Source organism: Cervus elaphus, chromosome X (genome assembly GCF_910594005.1).
Source record: "Cervus elaphus chromosome X, mCerEla1.1, whole genome shotgun sequence".
In the NCBI taxonomy this organism is placed as follows: Eukaryota; Metazoa; Chordata; class Mammalia; order Artiodactyla; family Cervidae; genus Cervus; species Cervus elaphus.
In genome coordinates, this window is record NC_057848.1 from 155,587,538 (window position 1) to 155,607,271 (window position 19,734).

General features: G+C 42.7%; 1 protein-coding gene across 8 annotated transcripts in view; it reads left to right on the plus strand.

Moving 5' to 3' along the window:
- Nucleotides 1-11,036, plus strand: part of MAP7D2 (MAP7 domain containing 2) — a 97,718-nt gene extending 86,682 nt beyond the window's left edge. For 7 of the 8 annotated variants that reach the window (XM_043897675.1, XM_043897678.1, XM_043897677.1 and 4 more), the window contains 4 exons: nucleotides 1,053-1,109; nucleotides 1,561-1,639; nucleotides 5,060-5,246; nucleotides 7,373-7,644. In XM_043897675.1, the coding sequence (XP_043753610.1) occupies nucleotides 1,053-1,109; nucleotides 1,561-1,639; nucleotides 5,060-5,246; nucleotides 7,373-7,622 (573 nt within the window). In that variant the 3' untranslated portion in view covers nucleotides 7,623-7,644. Of the gene's footprint in view, nucleotides 1-1,052; nucleotides 1,110-1,560; nucleotides 1,640-5,059; nucleotides 5,247-7,372; nucleotides 7,645-9,354 lie in introns of those variants that run through there. The other variant, XM_043897682.1, reaches the window with a different exon arrangement.
- The last annotated feature ends 8,698 nt before the right edge of the window (nucleotides 11,037-19,734 follow it).

Below are 19,734 nucleotides of genomic sequence, written 5' to 3' on the forward strand. Positions count from 1 at the left end.
TTTTAGGATTTGAAATAGCTCAGATGAAATTCCATCACCTCCACTAGCTTTGTTCATAATGATGCTTCCAAAGGCCCACTTGACTTTGCATTCCAGGATGTCTGGCACTAGGTGAGTGATCATACCATTGTGGTTATCTGGGTCATTAAGATCTTTTTGTATAGTTCTTCTGTGTATTCTTGCCACCTCTTCTTAATATCTTCTGCTTCTGTTACGTCCATACCATTTCTGTCCTTTATTGTGCCCATCTTTGCATGAAATGTTCCCTTGGTATCTCTAATTTTTTTGAAGAGATCTCTAGTCTTTCCCATTCTATTGTTTTCCCCTATTTCTTTGCATTGATCCCTGATGAAGGCTTGCTTATCTCTCCTTGCTATTCTTTGGAACTCTGCATTCAGGTGGGTTTATCTTTCCTTTTTTCCTTTGCCTTTCACTTCTCTTCTTTTCTCAGCTATATGTAAGGCCTCCTCAGACAACCATTTTTCCTTTTTGCATTTCTTTTTCTCGAGGATGGTTTTGATCACTGCCTCCTGTACAATGTCATGAACCTCCGTCCATAGTTCTCCATATACTCTGTCTATCAGATCTAATCCCTTATATCTATTTGTCACTTCCACTGTATAACCATAAGGGATTTGATTTAGGTTATACCAGAATTGCCTAGTGGTTTTCCCTACTTTCTTCAATTTAAGTCTGAATTTTGTAATAAGGAGTTCATAATCTGAGCCACAGTCAGCTCCCAGTCTTGTTTTTGCTAACTGTATAGAGCTTCTCCATCTTCAATGCAAAGAATGTAATCAATCTGATTTTGGTATTGACTATCTGGTGATGTCCATGTGTAGAGTCATCTCTTGTGTTGTTGGAAGAGGGTGTTTGCACTCTCTTGGCAAAACTCTGTTAGCCTTTGCCCTGCTTCATTTTGTTTTCCAAGGCCAAACTTATTTGTTATTCCAGGTATCTCTTGACTTCCTTCTTTTGCATTCCAGTCCCCTATGATGAAAAGGACATCTTTTTTGGTGTAGTTCTCTTACCTGTTTCTTTTTGATTTCCAGAGAATAGATGAAATTATGAAGAGAACAAGAAAGAGTGATGCGTCTTTGGAAGTGAAGGTAGGCATTCCGAATGCCATTTTCATAATTCATGTACTGAGAAGAACATAATGGTAGAATATATTCAGTGATGTTGTAGGTCTCAGAGAGCATTAGCCAGGAAAAAAATAGGTTCTTCCTGCTTTGTTCCTGGCTAGATTAAGAAGACTGTTGGTGTCTAAAAGGAAAGAGGAGTCTAAGAGAGGAGTTTCTGGGATGGGGTGGTAATAAAAATTTCCTCGGAGAAGTGGAGGTAGGGATGCAGGGAGAAGCACTGTAGTCCACAGATAAAAAAAAGAGAATGGTGGCATATTACTATGGGAAACACAGCTGATTTATAATACACTCAGAAAATTCAAAGAATTACCATGGAACAGACAGATGGCTCAGCATGGTTCCAAATATCCCCTGATGCTTTTCAAAAGCATTTGTCTTGGTACATAAAGCCTACCTTCCCTCTGTGTGTTTTCAGAAAGACGACCCAAAAGTGGAGCTTCAGTCTGCTCTGTGTGTGGAAAATAAGGCAGAACCCGTGGTCCCTAACAAAATAGGTGAGTGTGGGATCTGGTTCTTGGGTTCTTCGTTTCAGAAAGTGAGGGCTCACGGTGTTCCTTGTAGGGAACTAGCACCTATGGGTCTGAAGAGCGTTATCGCTGCCAGGAGCCTGTGTACTTCTCCCCACAACCCCACCCCGGGGGGAGTTCCCATCTCTACAGGTCCACTTGGAAACCAGTAGGTCCCTCAGTTACTCTAATAACCCCAGCACCAGAGCCGGGCCATCTGCTGGCTAGGCTGCTTTCCAGAGGGCTTAATTGCTGGTCACGTTCTGTAAAGAACTGACTCTGTTGTTCTACAGCAGTTTCTCCTGCCTTCGAGACTTCTGGATAGTCCAGCTCTTTTCTGTCATGGATTCTTAAAGCTCCTCAGGTTTCATGGCAGCCAGAGTCAGAAAACATATGTCCATCTCAGAGTCACTCTTCACATTTCTCTTTTGCCTTGTGGCTCAAGAGCCTGGGGACCTGAATAGGATATGACATCAAGTTTCCTGGGTGAGTCATGTTGTTGTTCAGTCACTAAGTTGTGTCCGATGTTGCAACCCCACAGACTGTAACATGCCAAACTCCTCTGTCTTCCACTATCTCCTGGAGTTTGCTCAAATTCATGCCCATTGAGTCAGTGATGATATCTAATGATTTCATCTTCTGCCACCCTTTTCTCCTTTTGCCTTCAAATTTTCCCATCATCAGGGTCCTTTCCAGCGGGTCGGCTCTTCACATCAGGTGGCCAAAGTATTGGAGATTCAGCTTCAGCGTCAGTCCTTCCAATGAATATTCAGGGATGATTGATTTCCTTTAGGATTGACAGATTTTACACTCCAAGGAGCTCTCAAGAGTCTTCTCCAGCTTCACAATTCAAAAGCACCAATTCTTTGGCGCTCAGCCGTTTTTATGGTCCAACTCTCACATCAATCCATGACTACTGGAAAAACCACAGCTTTGACTAGATGGACCTTTGTTGGCAAAGTGATGTCTGTTCTTTTTAACATGCTGTCTAGGTTTGTCATAGCTTTCTTTCCAACAAGCAACAAGCAAGAATTTTCCACAGTTTGTTGTGATCCACACAGTCAAAGGCTTTAGCATAGTCAGTGAAGCAGAAGTAGATGTTGTTCTGGCATTCCATTGCTTTCTCCATGATCGAACGAATGTTGGCATTTTGATCTCAGGTTTTTCTGCCTCTTCGAAACTCAGCTTGTACATCTGGAAGTTCTCAGTTCATGTACTGCTGAAGCCTAATTTGAAGGGTTTTGAGCATAATCTTCCGAACATGTGAAACAAATGCAATTGTACAGTAGTTGAACATTCTTTGGCATTGCCCTTCTGTGGGGAATGAAAACTCCCCTTTTCCAATCTTGTGGCCACTGCTGAGTTTTCCAAATTTACTGACATATTGAGTGCAGCACTTTAACAGCATCATCTTTTAGGATTTGAAATAGCTCATTGGAATTACATCACCTCCACTAGCTTTGTTCATAGTAATGTTTCCTAAGGCCCACTTGACTTTACATTCCAGGATGTCCGGCTCTAGATGAGTGACTGCACTATCGTGGTTATCTGGGTCATTAAGACCTTGCTTACATAGTTATTCTGTCTATTCTTGCCACTTCTGAATCTCTTCTGCTTCTGTTAGGTCCTTACTGTTTATCATGCACATCCTTGCATGAAGTATTCCCTTGATATCTCCAGTTTTCTTAAAGATATCTCTAGTTTCTCCCATTCTGTTGTTTTCACTCCTTCTTTGTATTGCTCGTTTAAGAAAACCTTCTTATCTCTCCTTGCTATTCCCTGGAACTCTGCATTCATTTAGGTGTATCTTTCCCTTTCTCCCTTGGCTTTCCTTCTCTTCTTTTCTCAGCTATTTGTAAAGCCTCCTCAGACAACCACTTGACCTTTCTTGTATTACTTTTTTGGGGGGATGGTTTTGGTCACCACCTCCTGTACAATATTATGAACTTCTATCCATAGTTCTCCAGGCACTCTGTCTACCAGATCTAATCCCTTGAATCTATTTGTCACCTCCCCTGTGTAATCATAAGGGATTTGACTTAGGTCAAATACCTAAATGGCCTAGTGGTTTCCCCTACTTTCTTTACTTTGTGCCTGAATTTTATAATAAGGAGCCCATGATCTGAGCCACAGTCAACTTCCGGTCTTGTTTTTGCTGCCTGTATAGAGCTTCTCCATCTTCAGCAGCTGCAAAGAACATAGTCAATCCAATTTCAGTATTGACATCTGGAGATGTCCATGTGTATAGAGTTGGGTTGTTGGAAGAGTGTGTTTGCTATGACCAGCGTGTTCTCATGACAAAACTCTGTTAGCTTTTGCCCTGCTTCATTTTGTACTCTTTAAGACCAAACTTACCTGTTATTCTGGGTATCTCTTGACTTCCTACTTTTGCATCCCCATCCCCTACGATGAAAAGGAAATATTTTTTTGGTGTTAGTCCTAGAATGTATTGTAGATCTTCATAGAACTGGTCAACTTAAGCTTGTTCAGCATCAGTGATTGAAGTATAAACTCAGATTACTGTGATGTTGAATCATTTGCCATGGAAACGAGACTAGCTTATTCTGTCACTTTTGAGATTGCACCCAAGTACTGCATTTAGGACTGCATTGTTGACTGTGAGCACTCTTTCATTTCTTCTAAGGAATTCTTGCCCACAGTAAATTAATTAATTCATTAATTTAATGAATTAAATTTGCCATTCCCGTCCATTTAGTTCCCTGATTCCTAAGATGTTGATGTTCAGTCTTGCCATCTCCTGCTTGAGCACATCCGATTTACCTTGATTCATGGACCTAACATTCCAGGTTCCTATGTGATATTGTTCTTTAAAGCATCAGACTTAACTTGCACCACCAGACATATCCACAACTGAGCATTGTTCCTGCTTTGGCCCAGTTGCTCCATTCTTTCTGGAGCTGTTAGTAATTGCCCTCCACTCTTCCCCAGTAGCATATTGGACACCTTCTGACCTGAGGGACTCATCTTCTGGTGTCATATCTTTTTGCCTTTTCATACTGTCCATGTGGTTCTCAAGGCAGAATACTGGAGTGAGTTGCCATTTCCTCCTTCAGTGGACCATGTTTTGTCAGAACTCCCCACTATGATCGGTCCGTCTTGAGTGGCCCTGCATGGCATAGCTCATGGCTTCATTGAGTTACACAAGCCCCTTCACCACAACAGAGCTGTGATCCATGAAGTGGGGAGAGTGGGCCATGAGCCCTGCACAAACACAGATGATGTCATTTGTCTTCTCTTCCTGGTATGAAGGTGACTGCCTGGGATTCTTTTTACAAAACATGTTGTGTCATTGGTAAAGCAGAGGATTAATTGCCTACACAGATACTCCCCATGTTATTTCATTGGTATATTTTATGACTGATGGAATGACTTTGTGTTCTCTATCAGAAATCAGTGTATTGAATACCTGCCAGGAAGTAAATGTTGTGGAACATGCTGCCCCAGAAACTTTCCCTCAAGATGTTTTCACTGATGAACTTAAACCAGTTGAGGGACTTGTTCATCTGGATGCCCTTGATGGGAAATCAAACAGTCTGGATGATTCAACTGAAGAAGTTCAGTCTATGGATATGAGGTAACTACATTGCTTTTGCATTTGAGCCTCATCTCTTCCCCAGATACCTCCACCATCCCTTAGTTAATTTCTTCATCTTTTCCACCCCCAAATCTTTGTACACACCTAAAATAGATGCAGTTGCTATTCAGGAAAGCTAACCATGGTATAAGTAATATCCGTATTTTGGGTTGAGTTCCCTAGAAGCAGAACCCGGAACAGGGATTCTGGGGCATAGATTTTAGCAGAGGAGAGCTCTCAGGAGAAGGGAGTGGGAGGGAAGCAGGATTGGGCAGGGGAAGTCACTAAGCAAGGATGCAGTCTCAGCTGGTCTCATGGAGCTCTGCAGGATGGTCTTCCACCAGAGAGGGCTCTGACTGTGATAAAGATGGGGCCTTCATGGCACTGTGTTCATCAGCTGTTGACTGTGGAGAATCTGGGGTGGGGACGCATCCATCAGTCAAGGCAGTTGTCCAGAGGAAGCATGTCAGCTGTGAGTTCATAGCAGCTGGAGGATGGGCACAACCACAGGTAAAGGGGATCTGGGTGGGGCACCAAAAGGGCCCACCCACTGTGTCCAGTGTCTCATGTTTAAATAGACTTGTCATTGGAGACTTGATAAAGGAACTAATTTGCTTTCAGATCCTAACAACTTAAGGAATTCTTAACTGGTGTGTTTTGGATAATATCACCTGGCAAATTATTCCCCAACAAAAGGAACGCTCAGTCAGCCTGGGCTTGGGCCAGAGACTGGAGTAGGGGTCTTCTCTGTGTTCAGGAGGGAATGCCAGGATTTTGCGCAAGCTCTGCCATAGCTCCAGCCTGCTGCAGCTTACCCTTCTCTCCTTCCTGTGAATTCTCAGCCTCGGTCTAGGGTGAGGGGTTGGGGAGCAGGGCCTTTCCCAGGGCACACTGATTGTAAATATCACAGCTGGCCTCAAGCCACATAATGTGAAAGCACAGAGCCCAGCTGCCCTGTCCCCAGTAGAGCGAGTCCTGAGCAGTCTGATAACAGGACCTCCTCAGCCCTTGCCACCACCTGCCACTGTCTGGGGAGACTTCCCCTGATTGGTGCCACTCTGTCCCCTCCAGTAGGTGGGAACTGCTGAGGCATCGTAAAGGATAACACAATACCTACCCACCCACCCACCCCATGCCACGTTGAGGCAGTTGTGCTTATTTTTTCTCCCTCTGGGTGAGGGAACTGGACGAGACCTGGAACTGGCCAGGTTTCAAGGAAATGAAGGTGTTTTGTGTGTGTGCTGCATTCTTACTGTGTCTACCTCTGTATTTGGAGAAGGGTGACTCCTGGGGGCAGCGCCCAAGCTTATGGCACCATTCTGTCCTCCCCATGCTCTGACCAGCTGATAAAATCCCGGGAATGGACATGGTCATGGTGGAAATGGGGCAGGCATTCCCAGTAATGAAACAGTTTGCCCAGGCTTCAGCCACCAGAAGTGGTGTTAGGTCAGCTGCTTCGCTTTAACTATATTCAGTGTGAGGGAGACAGATCATCTGAGCTTCTGCAGTTCAGCTAGTTTTTCTAGATTCTTCTCCCAGCTCTTACGGAGGAGGAAAAAAAAACAAAACAAAACAGACAAACCTGACAGCAGCCCTACTCTGGCTGTTCAGAAAGACCCCTGGTGAGGGGGCTTCACATCCCAGCCCAGTGCTCATCTGAGCTAGGCCTATGGTTGACACACCATGTAACTTCTCTGAACTGTCATGGCATCTTCGTGTGTGTCAGTTATCGTATACTAATGTATTACAGTGAGCATATAATGAGGCCCAAGGTCTTGTGGATGTCCAGTCTTCCACCATCTTGGGCCTAATCAGTTCTAACCAGTTTTTGTCGTATCCTCAAGGGTTATGTCATTCTTTTAAAGCTTGTGCGCTGCCCCTTCCCTCCTGTCTCAAATCCACTTCCCTGTTCTCATTCCTGGGGGCTTCATTTCTGTCAGTGTCTCAGACTTGAACTAACCTGTATCTTTTATAATGTGTTACACACAAACTCTGGCTCTAAATCCGTCTTCTCTAGGAAAGAAGAGTAGTATAACAAAATATGACAAGTAGAATTAATAGTTTTGTCTGTCTGTCTCTCTATCTCTCCATCTCTCTCTCCTTCCCTCTCTCCCTCCGCCCTCCAGTCCTGTTTCAAAAGAAGAGCTTATCTCTATCCCAGAATTTTCACCAGTGAGTGAAATGATTCCTGGGGTATCTCTGGACCAAAATGGAACTGGTAATGCCCGAGCACTTCAAGATCTCTTAGATTTCACTGGCCCCCCCATTTTCCCCAAGAGATCCAGTGAAAATCTCAGCCTGGATGACTGTAACAAAAACCTGATCGAAGGATTTAACAGTCCTGGCCAAGAAAATACTCTGAACACCTTCTGTTGACAAATACAACATCTCTTTAATGAAAGGTACAGTCTTTTGATGACAGTCTAAATCTGTAACTCTTCAACCTGGGTTTTTGAAGATAAGATAAACATCACTCAGCCTCCTGGATGGTCAATTTTATTTAAAAAGCACAAATATAAATGTGAATTCATGGTATATATTGCAGCACACACAAGAATTGAGATGGATTTCAAATGAATCCTTCAGACAAGAGCCTTCATCACCACACCCCTTGTGCTCACCCCTGCTGTTTGGGGCAGTGTGTGTAGAGGCACTGGCTAAAAGTTTGACCAGCCATCTGTCTCAAGTAGCAACTTTTTAGAGACAAAAGAATTCCCCCCGCCAGTTTTATTCAGTGATATCCTACATTCTATCTAGAATCACTCATATGCATTGGTGAGTGTTGGGCCAAGTGATTTGCTGTTGTGTTGACTTCTTCTGGATTCTTTCAAAGCAAACATCTGTTCTTGGATCATAGCTGAGGCAAGGGGGGAAGAACTGAAGTTTGTGCCCTGAAGCTTTTGTTCCCTTCCTTTGGCCCTTTTTTCTTGCCAAAGTGTTTCTAGAAGCTTCTTCTTTGAGTAAGTTACATTTATGGGTTATAAGCACTCTGAATTTGTGTGTAGTTATAATCACCTCCTGTTGGCTTTACTTCAGATTTGGGGGCTTAGTTTTGAATGATGAAAGCAGAATCTATCATCAGATCCTTTCATAACTAATTGCTGCTCCCATTTTAGACTGTTACAAAAATTTTCTATTCTCAACAAGTCACCTTGTTTTATGATATTCCACTCCTATAACAGTGCTTTGATAACTGATGTGACTTAGTCCAACCTTTCTATTTCTCAAACAAGGAAACAGGTTGGGGAGGCCACGTGACTGGGGTCACCGTGTCTCAAATGCTTATTTCTACATGACCTCAGCTACTGACTACAGACAGTGCATTTTAGAGTTTGGTTCTCTTGGCTCTTGGGGAAGCAGTTGTGGTCCTTTTCACATATGAGAGGGAATGCGTGACAGGTAGTTTTTAAAATAAACCATATCCCTGGTTGGAAGAGTAGCTACTTTTCTTGGACACTTTAAAAAATTCACCTGAGTGTTTTATTTCCCTGACAGTTACATGGATTAATATTTAGTGAGAGATTTCTTTTGTTGTTAGCGTACATGGTACCCTTTGGTTCACCTACCTCAGTATCAAATAAAGACCAGAAAATCCACAAAACCTAGAAGAGTGTTCATGGCTCCTCAAATCTATTTCCTACCTCTCTAACTAAAAAAAGTCCAAAATCCCTGTCCAAAAAAAAATCTTGGCTAAATAATTTATTTACATTCCTTGTATATTTTCATTTATCATATAGTCTAGTTAGCAAATTCTTCTCAGCCAGAGGTGGCACCACCCCCACTGTAAATGTGTTGGAGCGGGTTGTTGTCACAATGGCTGGAGGCAGCACTGGCATTTGGAAAGCAAAACTTGTGACATTAAACATCCTGCAGGTTTTAGGATAGTCCCACATGAAGAAAATTTGATCCCACTCCCCAAAGAATAGTCCTACACAAAATGCTGCAGCACTTCCATTGAGAGGTACTATAAGTCAAGGAAATGTAGTTACTAAGAAGGTAGAAAGTCCCACACTGCATGACCATTTTAGTGACAGAGAATAGATGCTACAAATTGCAAAATATTGTCTCTCCATTGGTTTCACCTGGTTTTGGTTTTGAATTGACACAGGTGGTGTTTGGAGAACCCGTGAAGCTGCTGGTAGTCAAATCTGAGCTGCCGGCCCTCTGAAGAAACCTCAGTCGTCTTTAACTGCTGGATTCTAAACTATTAAATTGAAATGTAACTGCATTCCTAATTAGTATGTCAAACGCTGGCCACTCTCGGTAGAAGCTTGAGACAGTGGCCTTTTCGGGCTTTAGCAGAGTTCCATGTTACGGTTCTATTTATGATCTTTAGCTGCTGATAAAGCGCTTCCTGTACTCCTCTATTATCATAGTGATCTTCTGAATAACCCGTGTGATTTTGACTTGAAAAATCACCTTATAACCATTCTTATCGCCAAACTTGAAGCATATAAACATTTAGATGTCTTTTCTGGTAAATATTCTAGACATTTACCCAGACTCTATTTAAACATATATTGAACTTGGGCTGCATATCTCCCTGGCTCTGTAGAAGGAGAACAAATTCTGGAGGGTTTCCCTCATCTCTGAGGTTTCTTTGCTGGAAGTTTCTATCAAGAAGCCACATTTAATATTATTAAGCTTAGCCTCCTGCAAAATGTGTTGCTTCTCATTGCTCCTTGGGCGGCCAGCAGAGTGAGTCTGGCTGAGTTAAGGAAGCCATTGAACAGCATGGAAGACTGTCTGCTCTCTTAGGCATATTCCTCCAGACTTGGGCACCTGAATCTTGCAAGGACCTTTTCATGTTGCACCTTTAAATCCTTCAAGCTATAGTCACTCCAGACCTTCAGGTGGCTTCTGGATTGAATGATTTGTGCATCTCCTGCACAGGTGGTTGCTTTTCATGTTGCTGTTTTCTTCTTGGCTCTTGGGCCTTTTGTTTATTTGTTCATCTCTAATAAAACCAGGCACAAATGAAAAGCATAGTGCTCTGAGACAAGGGGCCCTGCACTGCCTCCAAAATGGCACTATAACAGACTTGAACATAAAAACATCTGGACAGGGGAAAATGACGGTAGAATGTATGTATACTCCACACGTTTTTTGCCATATAATAGTATGTTTTCTATTGGAGAAGGAAATGGCAACCCACTCTAGTATTCTTGCCTGGAGAATCCCAGGGACAGAGGAGCCTGGTGGGCTGCCATCTATGGGGTCGCACAGAGTCAGACACGACTGAAGCGACTTAGCAGCAACAGCAGCAGCAGTACGTTTTCTTCATTTCTTGTGGTGAAATGTGACTTTCAGATTAAAGTAACCTTTTCTTCTTTGAAAACTTTTTTTTATCTTGTACAATAAAGAGTTTGGAAAGACCCATAATTCTGACTGAAGTTTGCAACCAGAATGTACAAAGAAGTCTCAGTAGTAATCTTGTTCATGTGCTCTTAAAACCAGCTACAGTGTAAGACTATTAGTTACGGAAATGGTGTATGTTTGTGTATGGTGTATATACTAAATAAAATACATGCCTCCAATAATACAGTGCCATGGATCTTGATGACTATCTGGGGAAAATCCCTTTTATGACAAGCACACAGAAAATGGTAGCATGGTCTGACTTTCAAAAAATGTCTCACCATCTTTTTTACAGCCCTGTTTTGCTAAATGTCTGTTTTCTTGCAGTCTGTTATACCTCACAGCACCATTGTGATTGTGGTGATGCCTCATTTGCATGACGTGTACATTGTGTTTACTGTGAAATACATTTTCATTAAAGAGTCTTGATGCTGTGTAGTGCTTTGTTTGTTTCTATAGGCTCAATGAAAAAAATGTGCTGAAACCAAACCAGATACCAGGTTTCTAAAATCTTATTGGAAAAAAATGTAAAATCCCGTGTGGGTGTCCTTTCCCTATATAACTCATGGAAATTCCTCTATTACCAGTTCCAACTGAAGCCAACTGTGGAAATAAGCTTCAGTGATGAGCTGTCCCAAGACATGAGGAACTTGTAAGTATAGTAAAGTTGCTCTACTTTCATACCAGTGATGTGAGGGATTTCTAGCTGGCGAAGATGCAATTAACCTTAGTGTAATCTCCAAAAACATTCCACAGAGCAATCTGGCATTTAAACAAAATTATAATGGAAATGATGACCCCTGTTTTCCAGTAAGCTGAAACCCCAACTTTTTTGCATCTAAATCATGACTTGTTTACAGCCTGGAAGGCAGTTCCAACCAAGACTAGGAGCCGAGAGGCCAGGACTGAAATAGGGATGTCGGATCTTTGTGGTAACTTCTGGGGCTGCCATCTCTGAAGTTGAGGACTCAGTCAGTGAAGCTCTCCTTGGTTCTGATGACAAAGCCTCTAGTGAGGGTACAGGAGTGGACATCCTAATTTTTTCCATGTGCTGGCCTTGGACTGTGGCATTATAATGTAGCTTCTGTCATCATGAGCTCTGACCAGAGGGTTGTAGTGGTGGCTAGTCATTCCTAAGAGCAATTTCTGTTTTGTGACATTCTAAATCTTTCTTAGTAACTACAGGTTTTCTCTTAGTCAAATTCTTTCATAATTTTTTTTTATTTGGAAAGCAAATGTAAAGAAATAACTTGTTTCTAGAGTTATACCCACTGCAGTGGGGCACAACACTGATTGACATCCATCCCCACTCTTTAGTGTTACTCAGGAAGCACAGTTATGTAAGAAAATGCAGCAAGAACTCTTAGGAACATTAGAAAAGAGAAGCCTTTACAGGTAGTCTTTTTGCGGGGAGCCCAAGAGAAATAACTAGGAAACTCAGGATAGTTGCACAGGGGAGCTGACCACTAAGAGAAGAAAAATTGATAGTTTTCTTATACATTAAAAACAGACAGGAAAATAATCCCAACAAAGCTTATAAAATTTCTAGAAAGAACAAGCTTTGTCTAAAACTTGACCAGAGAACATTAGAATAGATATAAATGGAAAGACATGCCATGTTCCTGAAAGGGAAAACCTATATACCTGATAAAGACAAGTAGGTGACTCACCCTCACATTCGTGTAAATTAAATGAAGTTCTTCTCCATGAGATTTCTGTTTTGCAACTTAAAATATAGTTGTACAGGGAACCCCTGGCAGTCTAGTGATTAGACTCAGTGCCTTCTCTGTCAAGGGCTCCAAGTTCAGTCCCTGGTTAGGAAACCAGGATCCCGTAAGCCATGTGGGATCTTAGAAAAAGAAAATATAATTTGTACATTTCATGTAAGAAAATGAACACAAAGCTAAGAAATTTATAAAATATGTCTTTAAAACAGACTCCCATGTCAATGTATGACAAAACCCACTGCAATGTTGTGAAGTAATTAACCTCCAACTAATAAAAATAAATGAAAAAAAAAAACAGACTCCCCCCCACAATAAACAGTAAAATATACAGTAAAACTCCCATAACTAAAATAGTGTAGTCTAATAGGGAAATAGAATTTGAAATAGAAATCAGCAACACACCCAAGAAACATGAGAATTTAATGCATCATGGGACCAGGGTGGGTGGATCATTTGTTTCTGGAGAGAGAGAACATGTCACTTAGTGTCTCCTGAAGGTCAGCCGAGTTTAGGATCTCTGATGGGGTGGGGATAAGGACCCAGAAGTGAGGAAATGATCAGGTCAGGAGTGGGGTCCAAGGTGTGGGTGTCAGTTGTGGTTCAAGATTTAAGTCAGGGGAAAATTGAGACACGAGGCTTGATACCAACCTCCAAAGACCCAAACTGATGCTTCCCCAAATTTGGGATATGCCGTGATCTCAGGAGGTGGGAAGCAGTAGCCTCCATTTGCCATGGCTTAAGCTTCTCCTGCAGGAATGGACCAGAACAGTCAGCACACCCCTGCTGTATGAGAGGTGGTCCCAAGACTTGTCAAGGATGTGAGGTAGGTAGGAGAGGGTTACTTTCCCAAGGACACAGCTGGAACTGCAGAGCTGGGATTGACCCTGGGTCCGCTGTCTTGGTGCCCCCAGGAGAGTTGGCGGGCTCTCCGACCCAGAGAGCAGCAGAAATGCTTTGCTAGAGCAGGTGCTTATCATGGAGAAGGGGTGGAAGCCCCATGGAGAGTCATAATTCTGATTCTTTTTATTAAACAAACTATTATGATATCATTCATATACCATAAAAATTCCTTCCTTTTAAAGGATATAACTCTATCTTTGATTTCTTCACGGTCACACAACCATCACCACCATCTAATTCTAGAACCTTTTCATCTGAGTGTGCTATTCAAGGGTTACTTATCCATCTATCTACTCACAGTAGCAGAGTTTATCACCAGTTCAAGTTCCTGTTGTACCTGGAAGCAAGATAGGATTTGAAAATAATATTCCCTGAACCAGTCGTGCCCCCCTTCCTCATATTTTCCAACAGGCCAAATTAGGGTTGTGCTTATGTAAGTCAATTCATGTTGGCTGTTTTGTTTCATGTTCTCTGTGTGTAAATATTGCATCAGATGCCAAACATGGGCTTTCTATCAGATGCCCAGCATGGGCCCTTTAGGCTGATGAGAGACATGGAATGGTGAGCCTGCCTTTAGCTCTGTGGTAAATAAGCAAGAAGCTTCTGTGCAATAGTTAGAAAATACCAAGTTTGATTCTTCCAGTTGGCCCTGAGGGATGGTTGATGTTAGGGGAAAGATTTGAAGCGGCCAGCCTTCTGGACTTCCAAGAAAATATGAAGGCAGGCTTCCCCCATCTCATGAGACGCAAAATGTAAGGACTGCAGCCCCAAGGAATTAAACTTTTGCTTAAGGGAACTTCCTTTTTCGAATCAGCCCACAGCTCTCTGTTGGCTGTACTTGTCTTTGAATCACATTTTCCTAGTAGTGCGCGCAGGCTCATCTTTGAGAGCCAGAACGTTGTCACCATAGAGATGATAGCTAGGGAGACGCTAGGTCCTGCACCGTAGATGTTGGAAGAGCTTTTGGGGTTGAATGCAGCCCCCTTGGCTGGTCTTCATGGTTGTTTTAGAACAAACGGGATTCTACTGGCATCACTGAGAGGAAAGAAGCAATTACACACAGTAACACACATATATTTAGTGGACAAAGAATGCTGAATACAACTGTAAAGTAAGATACAAAACTGCTTAGTGCCCTACAGGTACAAACAGCCATAAACTTTGGAATTAGCTTTTCCATAGGACAAAAGTCATTACAACTTCCTGGCTACAAGTGAGTAACTCCAGAGATGGGGTCCTAGTACACAGCACACAGGCAGTCAAGCAAGGTCACATGCCCCAAGACTCAGCAGCCCCTTGGGCTGTCTTGTTGAAACCATGCTCTTGCAGGGCTCTGTAAGGGCACAGTTATCTTTCAGCCTATTTCCACATTCTGCATCATTTCTCACTAGCAGTGAACATTGAACAACTCATACCAGCCATTGGAGCTGTCACTGTACAGGGGTGGCCCCTGAGAAGTCTTCAGAAGGCCAGGTCTACTGTGCAAATGAAATTGTTTCTTTCCTCTCAGTGATGCCAGTAGGATCCCATTTGTTCTAAAACAACCATGAAGACCAGCCACGGAGGGGGCGGGGGCTGCATTCAACCCCTAAAGCTCTTATAACATCTATGGTGCAGGACCTAGCACCTTCCTAGCTATCATCTCTATGGTGATGATATGAGTTAAACACTGTCAGGAAGGAAGAAAACTTACTGTACCCTTTTTGGTTCTTCTGGCTGATCTAAGAAATCAACGATGAGACAGACTAACAGGAGATAATCAACTTTAATTTCATACATATGGGAACTCCACATACATGAGCGGGTCAGAGACCCCATGTTTATAAGATGTTTGGAGACAGGTAAAATGAGGTCTCTGCTGTCTGAACTGAGGAATGGAATGGGGGCCAGGGGCTTCCAAGGACAAGGGTGTCACCCAAAGGACTATAAGAAGAAGAGCAGATGTTTGGTAATTGGATGTTTGTCCTGCCATGTAGATAGGGCCATGTAGATAAAATTTATTTCTGCTAGTGAGTCTTCTCTGGTTTAAAAAAAATTCAATTCTTCTAGGTAATCAAAGGAGGGCAGTAGTTTCTCTTGAATCTGCAGAGTCTCAAAATAATACTCAGGTGAATGTGGCACATTTGGGGATGGCTCGTTCTGAACCCTTACAACACAAGTGTGACACGTGCTCACTGAACGTTTGTATCACAATTATGTTTGTAACCTTTGGGAACTTACACTTTAACAATGAGGACACTAGGCCCTCAGCAGCCTGTGGGAAAGTTTAAGCAGCGGCTCTAATGGCTTTGAAGGTCATATTGGATGCTAGCGTCATGGATGTCGTGGTGCACCACCTGGATGGACCTCCTCTTTAGGACCAAGGTGTTTGTCCTTCTGGATGTCTCCTTCCAGATGCTGGAGGTAAGTTGCTGAGGCTTGTTGGTGGAGTTCTTTTCCAAGAATTGCCCTTGACGGAAGGAGGCTGCCTCACCAACGTTGAATCCTCTCACTTGGGCAGCCTGAGAGGCTGGATCCTGACTGAATTATTTGGGCCGGTGAAGACCACTTGCCTCAAGGTAGGACAACTCAGAAGGGCTGTCCCAGCTTCGGAGCTCCCTGGGGGGTCAGCTGAGGCCTTTGTTGAGAATGTATTGCAGCCCAAGTTCTGGCTCCTGCTTCTGTCACTCCCCCGCCCCACCCCCATCCCCAGCACTCCCGGAGCCCTTCCTCTGTGCTAACTGGTCTCAGAGCCTGTTCCTGGAAGAACCCCACCAGAGCCAGCTAGGCATGGTGCTATTTAAGAAGCAGCTATGGGGTACCTAACAAATACAGAGTTAAACAAAGCAAATTGATCATGCAAATGAAAGTTCTGAGAGCTTAATGACTGGTGTCTGGGTTGTGTCAGGACACAGGACCTGCTTGTGACAGGAAAAGATAGGTGAACTCAGTTTATCAATGATTTGAGGAAAAAAGGCTTCCTTGGTGGTCCACGGGTTAAGACTCAGCCCTTCCACTGCAGAGGGAATGGGTTCAATCCCTGGTCGGGGAAGCTAAGACCCTGCATGCCATGTGGTGTGGCCCCCAAAAAATTTTTTTAGGTATTTAGGGGAAGAGCTTCAGGGAGAACTGTAAAGATATAAATAAGGTAATTAATGAATTTTTAAACAATTATTTTGCAGTGAAATTAAGTTTTAAACCTAACTTCACCATTACTTTTTGCCTGGCATCAATGTAGGTAGTTCACATCAATCAAAAAACTTTTTTTCAAAATAATCGCTGACTTTTGACATATTGTTTGAAAACCACACATATTGTGTTGCTTTCAGAACCAGGGCCAAGCTGCTTCACATATTGCATTACAAAGGAAACAATTTATGGAACCAAAGGGCTGGTAGCAGCTACCAAATCTTGTTTAGGAATTTGTCCTCCATCTCCGTAGGAAAACAGCCATAAACTCAGTGACTAGAATGAGCAAAAAGAAATCTGCAGCATAAGCCTGTCTAAAATAATTTTCTTCCAAATGTTATAAATCGTTTCTGTCTGTGCTTAACTGTTGATGATGCCCTTTAAAAAGTAAAGGTAAAGAACAGCATCCACCAAAAAAGTGCCTATATCATGGAATGGAAGAAAAAGAGGAGGAATCAGGGCTAGCTAAGCGTTCTACATTCAATTTCACTGACAGTGTTAAGGAACATAACCAAAGTCAGATGGTTAAGGAAAGAGAAAACTTACCTGGTTTTGTCAGTCCTGGGTTTATAAGGACCAGAGTAGACTAAAACTGTGAGAAAAATCTGGGCCAACACCATTGTCAAGGGATGAGAGAGCGATTTGTCCTATTTCTTCCTAATTACCTTATTCTCACATTAGCCTTTAAAAAAGAAAGCTATCCAGAAGGATGGCTGGAGGTACACATCAGGGCAGTTGACAGGTTTGCCCCGATGCAGTGTTCCTCCAAAAAATGACAATGACAGTTGACACTTGGTCTAAGTCTATGTCAAGAGCCTTGATTCTCTCTCTCTCTTTTTAATTTGAATTTTTTTCTTGTTTAAGAATCAGTTTAAAAACTAGTGTGAATTTTATCAAGCCTCTGCATTCATCTGCTGGTTTACAGAAAATACAAGCAACAGAGAAGTAGTTCTTGAGCTTGATCATGGTTTAGAATCCCATAGAGGGCTTGTTGAAACTGTGCTTGCTGGGTCCCACCCCTAGAATTTCTGATTCAGGTTTAAAGCAGAAGCCTTAAGATCCAATGCACGGTCCCACTCATGGTCCTTTTCTTTGGTTTTGACTCCAGTAATGTCTCATGTGTATGTGCTAAGTCGTTTTAGTCGTGTCTGACTCTTTGTGACCCCATGAACTGTAACCCACCAGGTCTCAGATAGAACCAAAGCTGACCCATGGTGGACTTGAAATATAAGTGAAGAATAAGCATTTGTTGCTATAGGCCACTGAGATCTGGGGATTGTTATCATAGCATAATTTATTCTCACTAATATAGAACTTATATTAAGCATACTTGGCATTCTACAGTAGATTTGGCTTTGCCTGAAAACCAAAGAAAAACAAAATAAATGGAAAGGCAAATAACATTTCACTTCTTTTAGGCTGGTTCTATATATGTGTTCTAGTCATATACACACCAAGAGCTCTGAGACCTTATGCAAATTACTTAAACTCTCTGTCCACACAAGCAGCATGAAGGGCAAGGGTCATCTAATTGTGCTTATTATTAATCAGTAATAAGTCTGAACAAAAATCAGTTTGTTCAAAGATGAATCAAAAAGAAATATATATATATATATTAGTTTTGTATACTTCATTATATATATACACACATATGTACTTGTGAAGCACACAAAACCTAATAGTGGAAGAGAAAGAGCATACTTATGAAAATGACTCACTACTGTGTGCCAGACATTCTGCTAAACGCTGGTAATAGTAAGCAACAGATTTGGTCTCTGCCAAATTAGGTTTACAGTGAGGTAGGGAACACATATATTTATAAAGTAATAACAAGTGTCATGCAAACATTCTAACATCAAACCACCACCTTGAAACACTCCAGTTATCTGCACTTTCCATTCCTACACCTATGTTTCCAAGCATTGACCAAAAGAGAGCAACTAGAGAGGTAAGTATGAACCAGATAATGCAAGGCCTTACACACTCTGCCAGGAAATTCTCTCTGCAAAACAGGAAGCAAAACTCATGTATGAAGAGAGGAAAATGATCATTGGTATGGGGCTTAAAGAGAGTGGTAAGGGTTAGGAACAGCTATTATGGAAATGAGAGAGGTCACATAAAAGGATTCCTGAGAGGCACCAAGGCTCTCCACTGCAGGGGTCTCCATATTAATATTATAGTTATGTGGCTTTTTCCTCCCAAGCAGTGCTTAGAAACCTAGGTGTAGGAATGGAAAATGCAGATAACTGGAGTGTTTCAAGTTAGCAATGTAATGTTAGAGTGTATTAAAGGGTGATTCAACTGTTCTGCTTACAAGAGTGGTTGAAGTCAAAGGCCATGGGCCTGTCTGGGGATGTGAGGGCTCTGTGGATTTTGAAGAACAAGTATATTGGGACTAAGGGAGACACAGGGCTGCAAGAATGAGGATTGAGTCCAAATAAATGGGGTTTGTAAACTTAAGGTTTTAGCTACCACACAGTATGAAGTGATGGATATCTAGATTTTATAGAATGGGTAACTGGGAACGGATGGATTAAGTAGAATAGATGTCAAGTCATCTGGACTGAGGAAGTTAAGAAAGCAAGCCTTAGTCATGGGTGTTGGATTCATCAGGTTGATGGCAGTAATTCAGGTGGAGAGGGAAACTTATTCAGGAAGTAGATGATGGTGGCAAGGGAAGATAAAAGGTCCGTCTAATGGAGTGGACCCTGAAAGAGAAATCTTGCAAGGGGTAAAAAGAACATCAAAGTGTCAAGTGAGAAAGCTTCAAGAGTGAGGACATACTACCTTTGGGGTGCTGGATGGAGTGTGGGAGGAGAGAAATCAAGAGAGCAGGCAAAAATGAGTCATTATTTTTAATTGCATGGTGGCAAGATAATGGTATTATTAACCTGTTTGGAAGGTCTAGAGGGGAGGTTTTGTTTTTTAGGTAGAAGCTTAATTTGAGGCCATGGGGAATGTCTAGAGACTGAGTAGGCAGGAAAGAGGCCACAGCCATTGCAGGTTCGGGTGGGCTGAAATCCACGGGACCAAGCTCCTGCCTGTTACTGAGGAGTGGGCTCCTATCCCTGACCTTTAACCTCCAGGATCCATGAACCATTGCGTCCATCGTGTTCCTTCCCGGAGGGAGAGCAGCAGACGGCGCATGCGCCCTGGACAGAGCTGCAGAGGTGGGAACGGCCGGCAGAGGGCGCAGGAGCTCAGGCCGGAGCCATTTGGGCGGGGCACCCGTCTCTGGGAAGGAGTTGAGAGCAGAGGTCGGTGGGAGAGCGGGCTCAGCGCGAGGCAACGGACAGTGGGCGTGGCCAGGGTGGGGGCGGGGCGAGGCGGTTCCG